The sequence below is a fragment of the Tympanuchus pallidicinctus genome, unplaced genomic scaffold (assembly GCF_026119805.1).
Source record: "Tympanuchus pallidicinctus isolate F22 unplaced genomic scaffold, pur_lepc_1.0 scaffold9, whole genome shotgun sequence".
Classification (NCBI taxonomy): domain Eukaryota; kingdom Metazoa; phylum Chordata; class Aves; order Galliformes; family Phasianidae; genus Tympanuchus; species Tympanuchus pallidicinctus.
Genome location: NW_026294813.1, coordinates 14,724,014 through 14,740,870, shown reverse-complemented (window position 1 = coordinate 14,740,870; position 16,857 = coordinate 14,724,014). Strand labels below are relative to the sequence as shown.

At 58.2% G+C, this 16,857-nt stretch overlaps 2 protein-coding genes across 3 annotated transcripts; one reads left to right on the top strand and one right to left on the bottom strand.

The window, feature by feature from the left end:
• The first annotated feature begins 3,550 nt into the window (after positions 1-3,550).
• On the top strand, positions 3,551-11,980 carry TESK1 (testis associated actin remodelling kinase 1). 2 transcript variants are annotated; one of them, XM_052670137.1, is made up of 10 exons: positions 3,551-3,987; positions 8,319-8,440; positions 8,538-8,586; positions 8,744-8,890; positions 8,988-9,070; positions 9,357-9,447; positions 9,574-9,657; positions 9,835-9,924; positions 10,041-10,191; positions 10,456-11,980. In XM_052670137.1, the coding sequence occupies exons 1-10, from the start codon at positions 3,739-3,741 to the stop codon at positions 11,331-11,333; spliced, it is 1,944 nt and encodes a 647-aa protein (XP_052526097.1). In that variant the 5' UTR covers positions 3,551-3,738; the 3' UTR covers positions 11,334-11,980. The 2 variants fall into 2 exon arrangements, with proteins under 2 accessions (XP_052526097.1, XP_052526096.1); XM_052670136.1 differs by having other exon boundaries at positions 3,553-3,987; positions 10,324-11,980.
• A 357-nt stretch (positions 11,981-12,337) lies between these two features.
• LOC128074365 (B-cell differentiation antigen CD72-like) lies at positions 12,338-16,576 on the bottom strand. Its single transcript, XM_052670138.1, has 8 exons — positions 15,775-16,576; positions 15,601-15,696; positions 15,323-15,412; positions 14,599-14,913; positions 14,285-14,433; positions 13,452-13,600; positions 12,828-12,998; positions 12,338-12,749 (listed from the first exon to the last, which is right to left on the bottom strand). Exons 1-7 carry the CDS (start codon positions 16,094-16,096, stop codon positions 12,860-12,862), a joined length of 1,260 nt encoding a protein of 419 aa, XP_052526098.1. The 5' UTR covers positions 16,097-16,576; the 3' UTR covers positions 12,338-12,749; positions 12,828-12,859.
• Between the last annotated feature and the right edge of the window lie 281 nt (positions 16,577-16,857).

The window sequence follows — 16,857 nt, the reverse complement described above, 5'->3', positions numbered from 1 at the left end:
ACTGGTGTCCACCACAGCCTTATCCTGCTGTGGTTGCGATGTGCCAGGCCATTGAATCTACACAGTCTGATGAACCCGATCATCCCTTCCCTCCACCTGCCTGGAGGCAGGGCCCCTCTATGTCTATTATTTCTTTGTCACTCAATTCCTGTGAATGCAAAATGAAAGGCTGGTTCTTTAACTCATGAATAGGATCAGACCATCTTCTCTGTCTGGGAGACTGTGCTGAAAGCTGAAGCAACCATGTTTCTGGAAGAACCTCCTTTCTCGACTGTTTTCCCTTGCAACTCATGTACCTGTGACTGTAGGGTTGTGGTGGGTTTTCATCTCACTTCCTCATATCCTCTCCATAACCACCAAAGTAAAACCACAGGGTGGCACACAGTGTGTACCAACCATATCCTCTCTCTTGAGCTCAAAAATGCTTATTTCTGGTAGCTGAGAGGCTGATCTGTGCAGGTGAGGAGGAAGTTACATTCCCTTTGAGTTGCTGGACCTCTCAGTACTGTTCTTAAATATCTGAAATGCACTCTGAAAGAGTGGTGATGTACAGGCTGCCTAGGGAGGTGGGGGAGTCACTGCTCCTGGCAGTGTCCAGGAACTGTGGAGATGTTTCACTGAGGGACGTGGGTTAGTGGGCATGGTGGGGTTGGGTTGAGGGTGGACTAGATGACCTTAATGTTCTTTTCCAACCTTAGCAATTCTAGGAGTCTGTGATTGAGTACAAGCACCAAATTAAATGACTGATACAATACGAGCACACGCAGTATACAAACTGTCCAAACTGTAAAAAAAGCCCAGACCAGCCCTCAGAGATTATAAACAATGTGGATAGAGTTAAGAAAAACAACCTTGAAAGCAAATAAAACCACATTATGAACAAGATCAGCATTGTGACCAGCAGCTCTTGAGCTACTACAGCAATTATATTTTAATGCATTCTGGTCAGATCTGTCATCATGTCAGCCTTCTGGGTCTCACAGTGGGTGCCACAGGGACTGTTGTGGTTTAACCCAGCAGCAGTAAGCACCACACACCCTTCAGCAAGTGGTGAGATAATGCATTGCGTATCACTTCTTTTATAAATATATATATTTACACCTAGATATCATTACTGTGGTTTGTCTCTTCCTTTTCTCTTAGTAAATAGTTTTTATTTTGTGTCTTTTCTGGACAAGATCTCAGAGCTCACAGATGGTTCTCCGGCCTGATGCACTGCTTGTTTCCATTTTTCCACCAGATCTGAGACAGGCAAGAAAGACAAGACAAGGCTAAGAATGTTGATTTGTTTTTGTACTGGACTGTGCAGGTGGGTTTGTGAAGGGGCTGTGGCAGACAATGAGCTGAGCTATGCATGGCTTCACTGTCCTGCAGCCATGCAGACCAAAGGGTAGAGACAAACCACAGGTGGAGGCTCTTCCCCAAAGCCACAAAGCTTTCCAGCCCTGCTGCCCTGCAGCTGGCCCCTGGGCCCCGTGACAGCTCTGATGTGGTTCTGTTCCCACTGCCTCTTGGCATCCCCACTCCTGGCTCACATCTGCAGAACCACAAGCACTTCAGGGATTCTGTGCTGTGAGGGGGAATATTGCTAACAGCCCATTGAAGGGCAGGAGATGGAGCAAAGCTAGCACAGCCTCTTGGGATGAGCTACCAGTAGCCCAAAGCTAGAAGGAGCTCTGTTGCCTGCAGGAAACCTAGAGAGGGAGCATGGCAGGTACTGTGAGATGGGCAGTTCAGGAGCAGAGAGAGGGATGCTGGAGATGGTGGTGCATCCCCTACCTGAACGCACAAGGCAACTAGCTCACTGTGAGGACGTAGCTGGGCTCGTGTCTCTACATGCCACCTTGTTTTGTGTCCCACACAAGTGGTGTGGGCATGCCCATAGCTGCCACCTACTCAGCCCCGTGGCATAGCGTTGCGCTTCCTAGCAGGGGCAAGATAGGCTACACACTGAAATCAGTGCCCACCACGAAGGGACGGAGCTGGGATGCGGGTGCCGCCTCCACAAATGCCACAGTACCAATATGCAGAATCAACAGGAGGTGACAGGAGGGGGAGAGCGAACACTGCCAGGTGCCGTGCTGACACTGCTCCTAGAAAATTAACAGCACAACAAATATTGCACGCATGGCCGCTGATTCGGCCCTGCAGCTGGCGTGCCACGGAACACAGCAGCGCCGCGCCTCCAACCAGCTGGGCGCAGGCTGCTGCAGCTCGCACAGTCTGCTGGGTGCGGGGCGTGCTGGGCCCTGCGCACACCGAGGGACATGCAGCACGCTGGGAAATGTAGTCCTGCTGCGTCACCTGTGCTCGTGCAGCTCGGCACGACCCGGCTGTGCACGGACGGCTGGAGCTGGCGGGTTCTCCCGTGTCCTCTGGGCTCTGTGCAGTGAGCAGGTCCCAAGTGGGTTGTCCCTGTTCTTCCTTATCTGAGCTCGAGGGCCTCGATTTGGGGTTTGCTCAGCCCAGCGAGCCAGCTGGGCTTGCTGGCACCGCGGGAGGGCTGAAGGCACCGGGGACCTTCACGGCTGTGCTGGGCGGGAGCAGAGTGGTGTGGAAGTAGAATGGCACAGCTATCAGTGCTGGTGAGAGAAGGGACCGAAAATCCTGCAGCAGCAATTTCCACAGTCAGGGCTGTCTCCAGGGCTTTCATTTATCCGTTACAGCTTAATTGAATGTATACTCAGCCACTTGTAAGCAGCAGGAGCCTGAAACAGGCTGTGGTTCTGAGCTTCTCTCTGTAAAATGCCTTACTACAAATCTCCACCTCTGCCTGGATCCTGGTGGGGCTGCTGCTTGTGTGCACTCAATGGAAGGGCTGACACAAGGTTTGCTTGGATCCCAGCTGTATTTTTAGCTGTACTTTTATCTCTCAGCACCACAGGGAAGCTGGAAGCAGCAGGGTAGGAGCATGAAGATATCAGGATGCAATGCCCAGGATGCCCAGGAATATGTCCTGCTGCCTCTGGGTGCACAGCACCTGTCACCCCATCAAGTGGAGGCACCGAGCTGGTGCTGCCATGGAAAGGGATGGCTGAAACCCTGAGACAGGCGCTGGCCAAAAGCACCATGCCTGCAGACAACCTAGGCTGCTACTTTTCTCAGTGGGAATAGCAGTTAGTGTGGTGCATGAGGATGCAAGACGAGGAGCCCTCACTGCAGGGAGCCCCAGGAGTAAGGATGGATGGACCAGCAAGGAGCAGGATGGAGGAGGAAAGTGGGGGAACGCGGAAAGAGAGAAAAGAGAAGCGGGCTCGCTGTCACCAAGAGGCTGCACTTCCCACAGTTCCAGAGACACCATCTGGGCAGGGAGTGGCAGATACACAGCGCGCATCTGAGCTGGGACAGCCGTGTGCAGATCCGGGAGCCTCGGTGGGGCCCATCCGCACCGCGCTGTTCGTAGGGGGCCCAGCACCCGCGACCCCACGTGGCGAGGGGCCGGACAGACGGCGACATCGCACCCCACACGTCGAAACCCCGCACCGCGGGAGGGGTCTCTGTGCCCGGCGGCGGCGGCGGCTGCCAAGGAGTTAAGGGCTGTCCCCGCCTCGGCTCCGCCCCGCCGGTGCCAGCGCTCGGGGCGGTGGAGGCGCAGCTCCGGGCCGGGCGGGGGTCGGGGCTGCGGACTCCGCTGGGCCATGAGCAGTGCGCTCCCCCCCGCACCGCCGCTGCTCGTCGCGGAACCGAGCCGGGTCGGGCGGGGCGGAGCGGCCCGGCCGTGACCCCGCGGGGATGTGAATGGCGCGGGGGTTGCTCGGCGGGGCCGACATGGAGCGGGAGAAGCTGCCGCGGAGGCCTGGCTCGGCGCTGCGAGGGGAGCGGCCCGAAGAGAGCGAGACGGGAGAGGCGGCGGGGCCGTGGCCGGGCTGCGGGAGGATGCGGCCCTCCTCGTACCGCGCGCTGCGCAGCGCCGTCTCCACCCTGGCGCGCATCGACGATTTCTACTGCGAGAAGATCGGCACCGGCTTCTTCTCCGAGGTGTTCAAGGTGTGCGCGGCCGCCGAGCATCCCTTCGGGGGGGAGGGGAGGGCGGGACTGGGTGTCCGGGTACCAGCGGGGCGGGGTGGTGGGAAGCCTGGGACCCCCGAGAGCGAGGAGGTGCCCGGCTGTGGCTGCGGGAGAGCCCCGCGGCCGCGCTGCTGTTGTTCCCCGGGGGAGGGGAGCGGTGTTTACAGCCAGGCCGGGCGCGGAGCTCCGGAGCGCTGCCACCGGCGGGCGGCGTGGTGGCCGAGGGGCGGTTGGGTCGGAAAGCCACGGTGGGGGATCCCGGAGCCGGTTCGGAGGCGGGCGGTGCGGCCGCCTTCTCGTGCACCCTGAGCGGGGCGGGTGGGTGTGTGGGTCTGTCTGAAGGGGACGGTGCTGCGCGGCTGCCTTTGTGCCACAGGTCCCCATGAATTGGGATGGGCGCAGGTTGCTGGAGTGGGGACGGTCACGCGTGGCCGTGCCCAGGTGTGCTGTGGGGGGTCTTGGCGGTGGTGATGGCACTCACTCCCAGCCCGTCGAAGGGCTGCGTGCTGTGTTCACTCCAGGGAGAGGTGTGTACACATGTTTTTGTGCTCAGCGTGCTCAGTATCACCTTATGCTTCTTATGGCTTCAGCCCTTTCTGATAACAGCTTTGCTAGATCAGAATCCCCCCACCTCTTCCGCAGCCCCCCTGAGCACTGCTCTGCAATGTGGCCGTGGAAGCTGTGCAGAGAGGACGCTCCCAAGGCCATCCCTCCCACTTGTCTGGGGCCGTGGCCTCACAGCTGGCCAGGTTCCTCCTATTGATCCTTGGCTGTGAGCACGCAGCAGCACCTGGGAGCAGAAGGAGGCATTTAATAAAGCCAGGATATTTAATAATGGATGATCCCGGATCTCTGCCAGACCGTGGTTTCTCCATGCTCATCGTCTCTGCTCCCACACTATACTCACAGTGTCCGCAAAGAATTTGGGGGAGCAGAGGATGCAGGGGTGGGAGCTGGATAGAACCACAGCAGCCAGAATAGGAGGTTTCGGGTTGGGCTTTGTGCAGGTACAGAGGGTTGAGGCCAGGCATTGAGCACAGTGGGGCTTGGCAGGGTGATGGTGCCCTGATCTTGCAAGGAGGATGAAGCACAGGGTCACTTTCCACCCACCTCCCTCCACCCCACAGTGTTTTTCACAGCTGTGGGCATTTGCAGCCGCCTGCTTGGCCCTGCTTCATTCCATCCCTGGTGGGCGTGGGAATGAGGAGGGGCCCACACCTCGGTGTCCTTAACCAGGTGGCTTGGTCCCGGGGTGCTGGCGCAGCACAGCCATCTGATGGCGTTTCCCTGCCCACCTCTGGTCGCGGCTGTCCCAGGGTGTTCCCAGCGGTGCCCCCATGGAGCTGGCCCTTGCTGCTCCTGGCAGCAGCTGGTTCTCAGTGTGATTCCAGAGGCCCACCTGCTTCCTCGGGCGCGCAGGCATTGCAGCGAGCCGCCTCTCCATCTCACTGATAGACAGAGCAGATTGAGCTGGCTGTGTTCGTGCCAGACATTTTCTCCAGCCCATAACCCGCTGTTGCATCTCTTCTCGCATCCCTCCGTGCAGCACCCTGCCTTCCCCTGGGGCTTTACCCAAACATGCCATCCTCCAGAGTTGCTGTCTCCAGGATGCAGCTCCCCAGTGTGCACAGCCCCATAGCTATGGGGGGCAGCCCTTGCTCAGGTGCCCCCTACCCATCTCAGCTGGTTTCCCTGCTGACCTTTGAGGTTTCCTATTTATTCGAAAATGACCAATGCAGCTCATGAATGATACAACTCTTATCTGGTGCCCTTTGTTGGCAGACCACATTTCGTTCCACGAAGCCAGGTGGAGCAGTGACAAGGGTGGCACCAATGGGGAAACAAACCCAGGCGGGTGAGCGTTGCTGATGCTCAGGTTCTCATTGTGAGCGGCCTGATTGAGCTTTCTGTTCCTGTGCTTCCCAGAGGAAACCTTTCTTGTAGGGTCTGCCTTTTCTGCACGGGGAGCAGCTTTTCCAGTCCTGCCCACTGTGAGACCTGTTGCACTGCTAGGATCCCCACGAGCTCAGGTGCAGCTGTAAGAGTTGCCTGTGGCGTTTGCTCCTTGACCTGCATCCCTCTGCCCATCCTCATGGGGACACTGGGATGAGGGGACGAGAAAGGCACCCCGGCTTTGCTCAAGGTGTGGCACCCCCAGGTGTGGGTTCTGCCCTGCATCTCGCCAGGAGCACAGGCTGCAGGGCCGTCTGCTCGCTCTGATTAGCATGCTCTTTAAATAAGACTCTAATTTCCGCTGTTAAAAGAGCTCAGGTCCCTTGTGCCCGGGCTGGGGCTGCAGCCAGCCCCGTCCCTTCCCCCAGCCCTCATGACAACAGATGGGATGGGGCCGTGGGCATGCAGTGCCGCAGGTGGGATGGGGCATGGGGGGTTCTGGGAGGTGCTGGGGGGCTTAGGCAGGGGGTGAGTGCTGGTGCCGCCTGGGGGCCAACAGGCTGCTGCCTCCCCCAGCACTCGACTGAGCTCAGCTCTAGGGAATGTGCTGGGATTCCTGGGCACAGGGCCAGCACGTGGAGAGGCAAGAGGGGACCCGTGCTGCCAGGGGAGGCTCTGCTGCCCGCTGCCTTCTTCTGCTGATGTCAAGGGGAGGATAGAAACCCCCTCAAAACAAACATGCGAGTCACATGGTGTTGTGGCTTGCTATGCTTGAGAGCCACCACTGCTTCCTGAGGACATCCAGCTTGCTGGAATGGTGCCACAGCCTGGCCAAGGTGGGGAGGGGGCACTGGGAGAAGATTGTGCTGCTTGGAGACTGACTGTGGTCCTAACAGGAAATTTCACAGCAGGGTCTTCCTTTCTTCCCCCTCCCCCAGGATCTTCCAGGATTGTGGCATTAACACCATACAGTGCACTCAGACCTGACTCAGCCTATCACCATGTCAGGAGGTTAATGACCAAAGAACTGGGCCATGGGCACATCCTGGTTACATGATCCCATCCAGCACCCACCAGAAGATTGTTCAGTGATGCTGGCTTGGATCTGATCATTCCCATGGTGGGCAGCCATGCCATGGCACATGTTACTGCTACCAGGCATTTGCATAGCACCCATGGGGCTGAGCCAGCTGCTGGCGCCTGAGAACAGCCGGTGCCACGCCAGGACTGACCCATCCAGTCCCACCAGCCCTGTGATGTGATGTGTGGGAGGGCAGCGCTGCCGGCTCAGCTTGGCGCTCAACATTTGTGGGACTGCAGATGGAATGGGGACAGGCTCCCTCTGGGCACAGGCACCAGATCTGGTACTCAGTGAGGATTTTGGGGCACACTGTCCTCCCTTGTGCAAAGGGTGGAGGTCTCCGCAGGCTGGCAAGGAGGTGATGCGATGTAACCAGAGTGGGGTGGCAGCTGCTGCTGAATTATTCAGAGCCCCTCCATGAGCCAGGCTGTGCTGCTACTTGCTCCAACCCTGCCCAAGGCTGGTTTGGCCTCAGTGCACCCAGGCAGGGATTAATAGAGAGAGGTCCTTATTAATTCCTAATTCCCCTCCAGGCCCTTCAGTGGGAGGTGCTACTTGCATGCAGGGAGCCTCAGCTGATGTGCGAGGGCCACATGTGGTTTGCCCTAGGTTTGGGGAGGGGGGGCACGTGGGGAGGGCCCAGCACAGCAGCTTCAAGCAGCATCGACTAAAAAGGAGAAGAGCAGCAAGCTGACGGAAGCGCTGAGGAATGCCCGTGCCTCCATGTGTGCTGGGGTGCAGCTGGGGCTGAGCGAGTGCCCCCCCAGGCAGCTGCTGTGGATCCTGTCCTTCCTCCTGTGACAGCTTAGGGGAGGGTGTCCTTCCTCCTTTGTGCCATCTTCTTGACACTGGTACAGGGGACCCTATGCTTGTGCCTTCACCCCACACATGCTGGGGACCATGGTGGGCCAGGGGTGTCCATGTTTGGCTACTTTCCTGGTTGCTGTTGCTGGCAGGGCGCCAGCCCACAGCTCATGTGACAGCCTTGGGCTGGCTAAATATACAGCATCATCCAAGTACCGTGCCCCCAGGGCTGCTTGGGAAAGCGTGTGTTCCTTCTGTCCTCAACCCCTTGCTATGGGGTCTGGCCGCATACTCCATGCTGTGATCCATTCCTGCGCTCTTGGGACTGGGCAGCCACAGTGATTCTGGGGGTCTGGGCGTGTAGAGGGGGTGAACAGCATGTGGGGTGCTCCAGGGATCGTAGGTTGTATGTCATGAGCATGAGGGTTCTTGGGGTGTTGCTTTGCTCAAAGAGCCCCCCGCTAACCCTGGGATGCCCCATACCTGGGGTGTGGGGACCCCCAGAGCTGAGCTCCCCCTGCACCCATTGCAGGTGCGGCACCGCCAATCCGGGCAGATCATGGTGCTGAAGATGAACAAACTGACCAGCAACCGGGGCAACATGCTGCGGGAGGTGCAGCTAATGAACCGCCTCTCACACCCTAACATCCTCAGGTTCGTCCCATTCCCTGGGACTTGGGGCTGCTGGGGGCTGGGTGAGCTCCTGGGGCTGGATCCTCCCAGGTCATGCTCAGCTCCTCTCTTCTTGCAGGTTCATGGGGGTGTGTGTGCACCAGGGGCAGCTGCACGCGCTGACAGAGGTGAGAGTGGGATGGTGGTCATGGGGCCAGGGAGAGGGTGTTAGTGACCATAAAGGCACTTGGTGTGTGACTGGGGGAGCTATGGGAAGAGATTTGGGGACCCAGCAGCTTGGTAGGATGGAGCGGGGTGCAGCAAGGCAATGGCTCTTCCCACCAGTACATCAATGGTGGGAACCTGGAGCAGCTGCTGGACAGCCCCGTGCCCCTCTCCTGGTCCACGCGTGTCAAGCTGGCACTCGACATCGCCCGTGGCCTGCGCTACCTGCACTCCAAAGGCATCTTCCACCGTGACCTCACGTCCAAGGTATGGGGCATCCTGATGCCATGAGTTTCCCTTACACGCATCCCAGGAGTGGTGGTGTTAAGGTGGGGGCTGACAGGAGGTCCTCCTGTGCCCCCAGAACTGCCTGGTGCGCTGTGAGGCCAATGGCTACACGGCTGTGGTGGGTGACTTCGGCTTGGCAGAGAAGATCCCCACCTACAGGTCTGTCTGTCCATCCCCATCTTCCAAGCAAGAGGTTCCAGCTCGCTTGGGATGGGAGCAGGAGGGCAATGGATGTTTTTGTGGGGATGGGGGTGGTGGGGTGATCCCTGGTGGGAGGACTGATGGGGGATGGATATGTTCAGGAATGTCCAGGAGGAGTGGAGAAGGGAATGGTGTTGGTGACCTGGTGGTGGGTGAGATGGGACATGGGGTGCATGGAGGAGGGTTGGCACAGGGAGAAGGGGATCTGGGGAAGTGGGACCCTGACATGCCACTGTGTCCCCAGTGAGGGCAGCGAGAAGGAGCCACTGGCCGTGGTGGGCTCTCCCTACTGGATGGCACCTGAGGTTCTACGTGGGGAGATCTACAATGAGAAGGTGACGCTGCATGGGACCACCTGGGCATGCGAAGGGAGAGGGAAAGGGCATCCTAGGGGGGCTGGAGGGGAGGGCTTGCTACATGGCTTCAGGCTGCAGCCCCCTGCAACTCCCTGCTTTCTGCAGGCTGATGTGTTCGCCTATGGCATCATCCTGTGTGAGACCATTGCTCGTGTCCCCGCTGACCCTGACTACCTGCCCCGCACTGAGGTAACTCAATGGGATGGGAAGCAGAGGCAGGGCATGGCAAGACCAGGGCTGGTAATATGTCACCTGAAATGTGAAAGGTGACCTTATCCCCACTGAGGGTTGCTCCAGGGTCCCCTCTTGCTGCACACAGCCCAGTGCTGGCACCCAGCCTCACTCTTCCTTGTCTCCCCGGGGCAGGATTTTGGCCTGGACATCACCACTTTCCGCACCATGGTGGGAAACGACTGCCCGACAGCCTTTCTCCAGCTGGCGTTTCACTGCTGCAGCGTGAGCCCTTGCATCGTGATGCCCTCATCCTAGCTTCCCATTCCTTGCCTGGGGTGGGAGCTGCCCCAGAGGGCTGGAGGGGCACCAACCTCACCAGGGTCTCCTCCTTCCTACAGATGGAGCCCACTTCTCGCCCCTCCTTCTTGGAAATCACGCAGTGCCTGGAGGGTGTCCTGCAGCACCAGCTGGGCACTGAAGATGCCAAGACCACCCTCTTCTGCACTGGGGACAGCGTGCCTGCACCCAGCACAGTGTCCGCATTCAATGGTATGTGAGTGTCCCAGGAGTGTATGTTGCCCATCATTTTGGGGGAGAGGATCTGTGGGACAGCACCCCATTGCCCTCTGCCCGCATATTCCCCACGTTCCACTGGTAACTCCCCCCTGTGCCCCAACCCAGGAGTGGCCATGAGGGCGGCTGGCCGCGCTGAGCAGTCCCCACTGCGTGAGCTGGGGACACAGCACCTGCAGCCGGATCAGCACCTGTCCCGCAGCCACTCTGACGTCTTCTCCCCCAAATCATCCATCTCAGAGCCCTGCAGTGAGGCCAGGACCAAGGAGACGCCAGCGCGTGTCAACCCCTTCTCCCAGCGTGAGGACCTGAAGGGGGGCAAGATCAAGCTCTTTGACATCCCCAGCAAGTCGGTCATCTCACTCACATTTGACCTGCCCCCTCCAAACCCACTGCAGCTTGCCACCCCCATCACTCCTGAGCCAGCCGTGGAGGTGCAGTGTGACTTCTCAGCACCCACCACCCCATCCCGCAAGTGCCACTCGCTGCCTGCCTCCCCCGAGCTGCCCCACCGGGGGGGCCTGGCGCTGGGCGTGAGGTCCCCCTCCCGGCCCCCTGCCCCTAAGCAGTGCCGCTGGGACAGCGGAGAGCCGAGAATCCCATCCAGCCCCAGGGTGGAGGAGCGGAGAGGCTGCGCTCCCCACCACCCTGAGCCGCCACCGCAGCTCCACACTCCTGCATCCACTAGTGGCACCTTCATCCGCACCTTGGCCTCGGGAAGCAATCCGTGGCAGCAGGAGCCGCTCAATGGGCGGCTCCTCAACAGTCACCACCCTGCAGCAGTCAGCAAGCCGCTGTCCTGGGGCAGCGGGCTGGAGGATGGCTTTTCTGAGCTCAGCATCCCCTGCGCGGCAGCGGCGCTGGAGCGGACGGAGTGTGCGGCCATGCTGCCTGGGCATGGCTCCAGCATGGTGCTGGAGCAGGACGAGGTGCTGCCCTGCCCTAGCTGCTGCTTGGGGCCCTTCAGCTTCACCTCTGTTTGTCACCGGCCAGCACCCAGCCCACCCCGCTACCAGAACCTCAACTGCGAGGCCAAGAGCCTCCTCTGCCACGACCGCCTCCAGAAAGCCCAGGGGTCAGCGGAGCCTGGCCTGAAGCTGCCTGAGGCACAGTCCTAGTGGTGGGGACCCCGCTGGGAGCCTGGGGTGTTCCCCACTCCATCACAGCTCACTCAGCACATGGAAGCCCTTACAGCCTGGGGGGCTGAAGTGCAATAACACTGCTGCCCCAGGCGGCAGGGTCAGTTCCCCGCAGGTCTGAAGCCTGTGGGACTCCCCTGTCCCCATGGGCTAGCCTTCAGTGGGCTCTCACAGCTCCTTGAACTGGGGACAAGCAGGGCTGATCAGGGGGTGTGAAGCAGTGTATGTGAGCAGTGGGGGTCCCAGCTGCCACCCTGCAAGTGTAGGACACCCACCTGGTCCCTGACACGATGAAACACCGTGGTATACAGGTGTCCGGGGAGGGGCCAGCACTGGGGGTCTTTGGGCACTGAGCCCCCAGCAAATGTGTGCTGTCCTGCCTAGCACCAGGGACTCATCCACATTGCTCACCCCAAGCTGAGGGCACCCTGCAGCCCCCAGCATCTCTTGAGTGGCCAGGGGATAAGGGAGGGACAGGAGTGGGAGCCGGCTTTCCTCCCTCCCGCACAACGCACTGGTGAATGCAGAACTGTTGTGTGTTTTTTTTTATTATTAATAATGATAATAGCTAGTAATATATAACCAGCTTATTTAAAGTGTTCAATAAAAACTGAATGTCCCAGCAAGTTGGGCTGATGCTTGTGTCTCTTGGGGTACACATTGAGCGGGATGGGGAGCCCTGGCCTGGGGGTGACAGGGACTTGATCTGACTGTGCCCCATTGGGGCAGCTTTGGTTCAGTGTCACCGAAGTGGCCAACTCAGTTGTTAGCTTCAGAGAAATAACGGTTTGTAGTTTGGGCAGTTCCAATTTATGATATGGTAGTTTTTTGACACATTCAGTGGGCATGGTGGGATGGGCTGACATTTGTGTGAAATGATCTTAGTGGTCCTTTCCATCCTTAATGATTCTATGATTCTATGATCACTGGATTTGCATTGTGGAGTCTTTGTCTTAGCAGTAAAGAAGAAAGCAAGCAGCAGACAAGCTTTGTCTGTTTATTTGCTACAATATGGGGTCAGCCAGCGGACAACGTGGAGCAACACGTGCACCTCTAAAATGCTTTTAACAGCCTTGTGCTCTTCAAGCAAAAAGATTTACATACCAATTAATCAACTAAATATGGAACGCGCAACCCCGTAATAGAACACAACTTCCTCTGCTCTCGCCAGGCTGAACATAAACCGGGGCTATTCTGCACGTGCGTGGCAGCTATTTAAATTCCCAATGATTTGTCTTGCAAAATGTCTGGCGCAGGATGCTGCTTTGGAAGTGCATGGCCACACGGTGCCATCCTGAAGGTCACTGCCCTACTCTAATCGGTGCCAACTCCGGCGGTAGCTCCATCCTTGGGCTCATGTGCTGCGTGAAAGCTGAAGCAGAGAGGATGCGGGCGCTGAAAGGGAAGGATGTGCTGAGTGGGGCTGGGACGGGGTTTTCCCCATCTTTCCCCTTTGCTGCCTTCCTTGCGCACCATGGGGTGAGCCGGCCGTGTCACTGCTCTCGTCACATGAACGGGGAGCTGGGCCCTGCTGCCTTCTCGCAGATCCAGAGGTGCAGGTCGTCTGGCCCCTCACACTGCGCCGGTTTGATGTTCCCACGGCTGATGACGGCACATGACCCGTTGGACTTCGGCTGCCAAGGTCTGCATGGGGACATACCAGGAGCACCTGCTGGGCTGCCCCACACCGGCAGCATCTCGCCCCGGAGGTGCTCCCGGTGTGCTCAGAGTGCAAGGGCAGGCAGGGGCTCAGCAGACGGGGCTGTTCCTCCTCACTAGTTTCAGACACCACAAGAGGAAGCAGATGTGAGCCAGGCTGGTGGCACACGTGATGGGGAGGGAGCGATGATTTCCCCTCCAGGAGGACGACGGTGGTGTGTGGGAGATAGGGACGGGGCTCAACCATTTTGCTTAGACCCCACTAAAATGTGCGGGTTCCTTCGTCCCTTCTCTCCACATCCTATGGGCACAAGGTTCAGCTTTCCCGTTGCATGGGCTCTGAGCGTCTCAGCCCAGCACTCACATATTGGCTACTGAAAGGATGTAAAGTGTTTCATCAAGCCTCACCAGAGGAGGGGGGATGTGAGCACGGGGTACCTCTCATAAAGCGAGCCGTCCACCCAGAACCAGGCGTCTGTCAGCCCTTCACCATCTGGCTCTTCCTCCAGCCAGTCATATTCGTACCAGGGGTACCTGCTCTTCTGCAGCCCGATCCAGTACGCGATGTCTGCATTCTTCAGGAAGCTCTGGAGAAGGGCAAAAGGGCCTTTTGACACTTCCATGGGATTTAGAGGCTGCAGAGCCTTTATCTTCCCTCAGATCTCGAACAATCCCAGCCCCACACCAGCTCCAGGAATCATAGAATCATAGAATTATAGACTCAGAGAATCATAGAATGGCTTGGGTTGAAATGGACCACAACGACCATCAAGTTTCAACCCCCCTGCTCTGTACAGGGTCACCAACCACAAGACCAGGCTGCCCAGAGCCACATTCAGCCTGGCCTTGAATGCCTGCAGGGATGGAGCATCCACAGCCTCCTTGGGCAACCTGTTCCAGTGCACCACCACCCTCTGAGTGAAGAACTTCCTCCTAATATCCAACCTAAACCTCCTGTCTTAGTTTAAAACCATTCTTCCTTGTCTTATCACTATCCACCCTTGTAAACAGCCGTTTCTCCTCCTGTTTATACTCTCCTTTTAAATATTGTACGGCCACAACAAGGTCTCCCTGGAGCCTTCTTTTCTCCAAGCTGAACAAGCTCAGTTCTCTCAGCCTTTCTCCATACGAGAGGTGCTCCAGCCCTCTGATCATCTTAGTGGCCCTCCTCTGGACACACTCCGAGAGTTCCACATCTTTCTTGTGCTGCCCCCTTGTTGTTGGATGCCCCCAGCTTTGCAATGCCCTGGCACTCAGCTCTCACTCCCTACCGGCACAGTCCAGCGACTCCAGGATTTGGTGATCAGGAGCTGAGAGTACTGCTCCTCACACTCTGCCCTGCTGTCATCCCACGTCTTCTTGTCCGTTGAGATGAAGAGGCACTTTCCCCGGTACAGCAGCCAGCCTGAGGGGCAGCAGTCTAGAGACAGGGGCACAGATCAGCTCAGGCACTCACTGGCGTCTGCAGAACCCCAACTCCTGCAGAGCTTCAGCCTTTCGATCATCCCATCTCCACCCCATGGCCGAAAAGCCACCATCCACACTTCAATACTACAGGCATGCTGGGGCTGCCCTATGGCCATACCTATAGCCGTGCAGGAGCGCAGCAGGGTCACGGTGCTCTCACTAGCATTCAGCCTTCCCTGCACGCTGTTCAGCTCCTTCTGGGTTGCAGCCAGGGCCCCTGAGACATGCGCCAGCTCGGCCTCCCACCTGCCCAGCTCCTGCTGGCTATTGTTGCCCTGTTGCCATGCTTGCTGCAGCTCCTCTCGCACTTGTGCCAGCTCCTGTCGCATCTGCTCCAGGCTCTGGTCTCGCATCCGCACCTCCTGTGAGAAGCGGCCGCGCTCGGCCACCTGCTCCAGGGATGTGTCCTGTAGCTGGCGAGTCACCTGCCAGTCTGGGGACAGGGAGGGTGAGCTGGGACATGGGGATGGGGCAGCCTGGGTGGGAGGCAAAGGGCTCGGCATGGGGCAAGCAGAGCAGTGGGCGACCGCAGAGTGGGAATGGATGGGGTGGACTGGGAAGTATGTGGACTGAGTTGGGCAGGATCTGGCAGGGTGGGCTGGAGTAGGAGCAGAGCAGGCTGGGGCAGGATCAGGGCAGGAGAGCAGGAAAGAGGAGTCTAGCGAGGAGTATGGTTGATGGCAGCCAATGGAAATACCCATAATGTGCGAGGGACAAGTTGCAGCTTGGAGCAACTGGGACAGACAAACCTACTTCCATGCTCTTGAGCATAGTCTGTGGCACCCACCCCTACCTCACCACTCTCTCGTCCCCATATCCCAATGCCACCTGTCCCCACTCACAGCAGGCCCCTAGCACCATGGCGGCCACCAGCAGCAGTAGACTGACAGCCACCAACCCCACAGGGACACAGCGCCGGCTGGAACAGCACCCTGCAAGACACCAAGTGGCCATCCATCACCCTCTGTCACTTCTTGGGCAGCCCCAGACAGCATGGTGGCAACGTGGTGGCACAGTGTGGGCTCTTCCTCTCTCCAAGGAGAGAATGGGAAGTGCCCTGAAGCAACATGCACTGCCCACATCATGACCTCCCACATCCCCATCCCAACCAGGCACTTACCTGGACTGTGCCAGGCCCCTTCCCCTGCTGTCCTCACAGGCATCAGCTCTGGTGTGATGTTCTCATGGGGACTCTCAGCCTCATCCATACCAAGGGCTGTAGGAGGAAGGTCGGACAGCAATGAGGTGATGATGTTGGCTATATGGGGAGATGTGAGGATCCCATGGTTCTCACCTGCTTCCAGTGGCTGGCTGGCTGTGCCACGGCCCCTTGGCCCTTTGGCAAACCTCAGGTCAGTGTAGAGCACTCCCTGGGCCATGCAGACAAGCCCTGAGTCCTGCTGTCTTCCACCCAACTCTCTGGGGTGGTCTTTGCACCCTGGCTTGGTGTACAAAAGAGAAGTGAGGCCAGCTCTTACAGAAGCAGAACTTGGCTCTGAATCACAGCAGATGGGACCAGCGAGGCACAGCCGTGGGGACCAGCACCCTGCCATTGGCCCAGCACCACCAGCACATCCCCTCCCACACTCCGAGAGCTCACAGTCCCCTGGGCACATGACAGTATCGGGCAGCCCAGGGTGTGAGTACAGACACAGCAGGGCTGCACCCGAAGGCTGGGAAGGACCAAAGCAGAGCTGCGCACAGGAGTGCCAGAAGTGCTCCACGGGGGACTGAAGGTGCTCATGGTGTGCATTTTCCCTTTGTGCATCAAGGAATATGGATCTCCTCCCACCACAATGTGCAAAGACGAAGTTTCGTTAGCTCCCACCCCATCGCCATGAAGATGGAGCACATCCTGCTGGGCATGGGGTGACCCGTGCCCAGGGAGGACATAGTGATGGCTGGGGACCTGAGTGACATTTTCCAAGGACAAGTGCCACCTGTCCCACTCTCCTGCCTGCCACCATGAGAGTGGTGGGATGGGGTGCATGGAGGAGGGTCAGATTGGATATCAGGAAAAATGTATTCACAGGGAGGGTAGTGAGGTTTCCCAAGGGGTGGAGGTCCAAGAAATGTGGAGATGTTGTACTGAAGGACGTGGTCAGTGAGCACGGTGGGGATGGATTAGCATTTGGCTAGATGATTCCTATGATTCTAAAGGGACAGCAATGGGACTACTTATTACGACCCTTCAGGACCTGGGCCAAATGTCCTGCTCACATTGTTGGCAGAGAGGAGAGTGGTGTCCAGCGGTAGATGGAGAGAAATGCTGGTTGGAACAGGACAATGAGAGCCACCAGCACTACTCTTCCTGGGGAGTCCCTGGATGTCATGAGATGCACAAATTCTATATGCAGTGTGGAAATCCCTTTTAAGG

Coding starts and splice junctions, on each gene's coding strand:
- TESK1 (XM_052670136.1), top strand. CDS start 3,739: ATGGCGCGGGGGTTGCTCGGCGGGGCCGACATGGAGCGGGAGAAGCTG. Junction 8,587..8,743: donor AGCTGCACGCGCTGACAGAG/GTGAGAGTGGGA, acceptor TCTTCCCACCAG/TACATCAATGGTGGGAACCT. Junction 9,071..9,356: donor GAGAAGATCCCCACCTACAG/GTCTGTCTGTCC, acceptor CTGTGTCCCCAG/TGAGGGCAGCGAGAAGGAGC.
- LOC128074365 (XM_052670138.1), bottom strand. CDS start 16,096: ATGTGCCCAGGGGACTGTGAGCTCTCGGAGTGTGGGAGGGGATGTGCT. Junction 15,413..15,600: donor AGGGGCCTGGCACAGTCCAG/GTAAGTGCCTGG, acceptor GGTGTCTTGCAG/GGTGCTGTTCCAGCCGGCGC. Junction 14,434..14,598: donor GCGCTCCTGCACGGCTATAG/GTATGGCCATAG, acceptor CCCTGTCTCTAG/ACTGCTGCCCCTCAGGCTGG.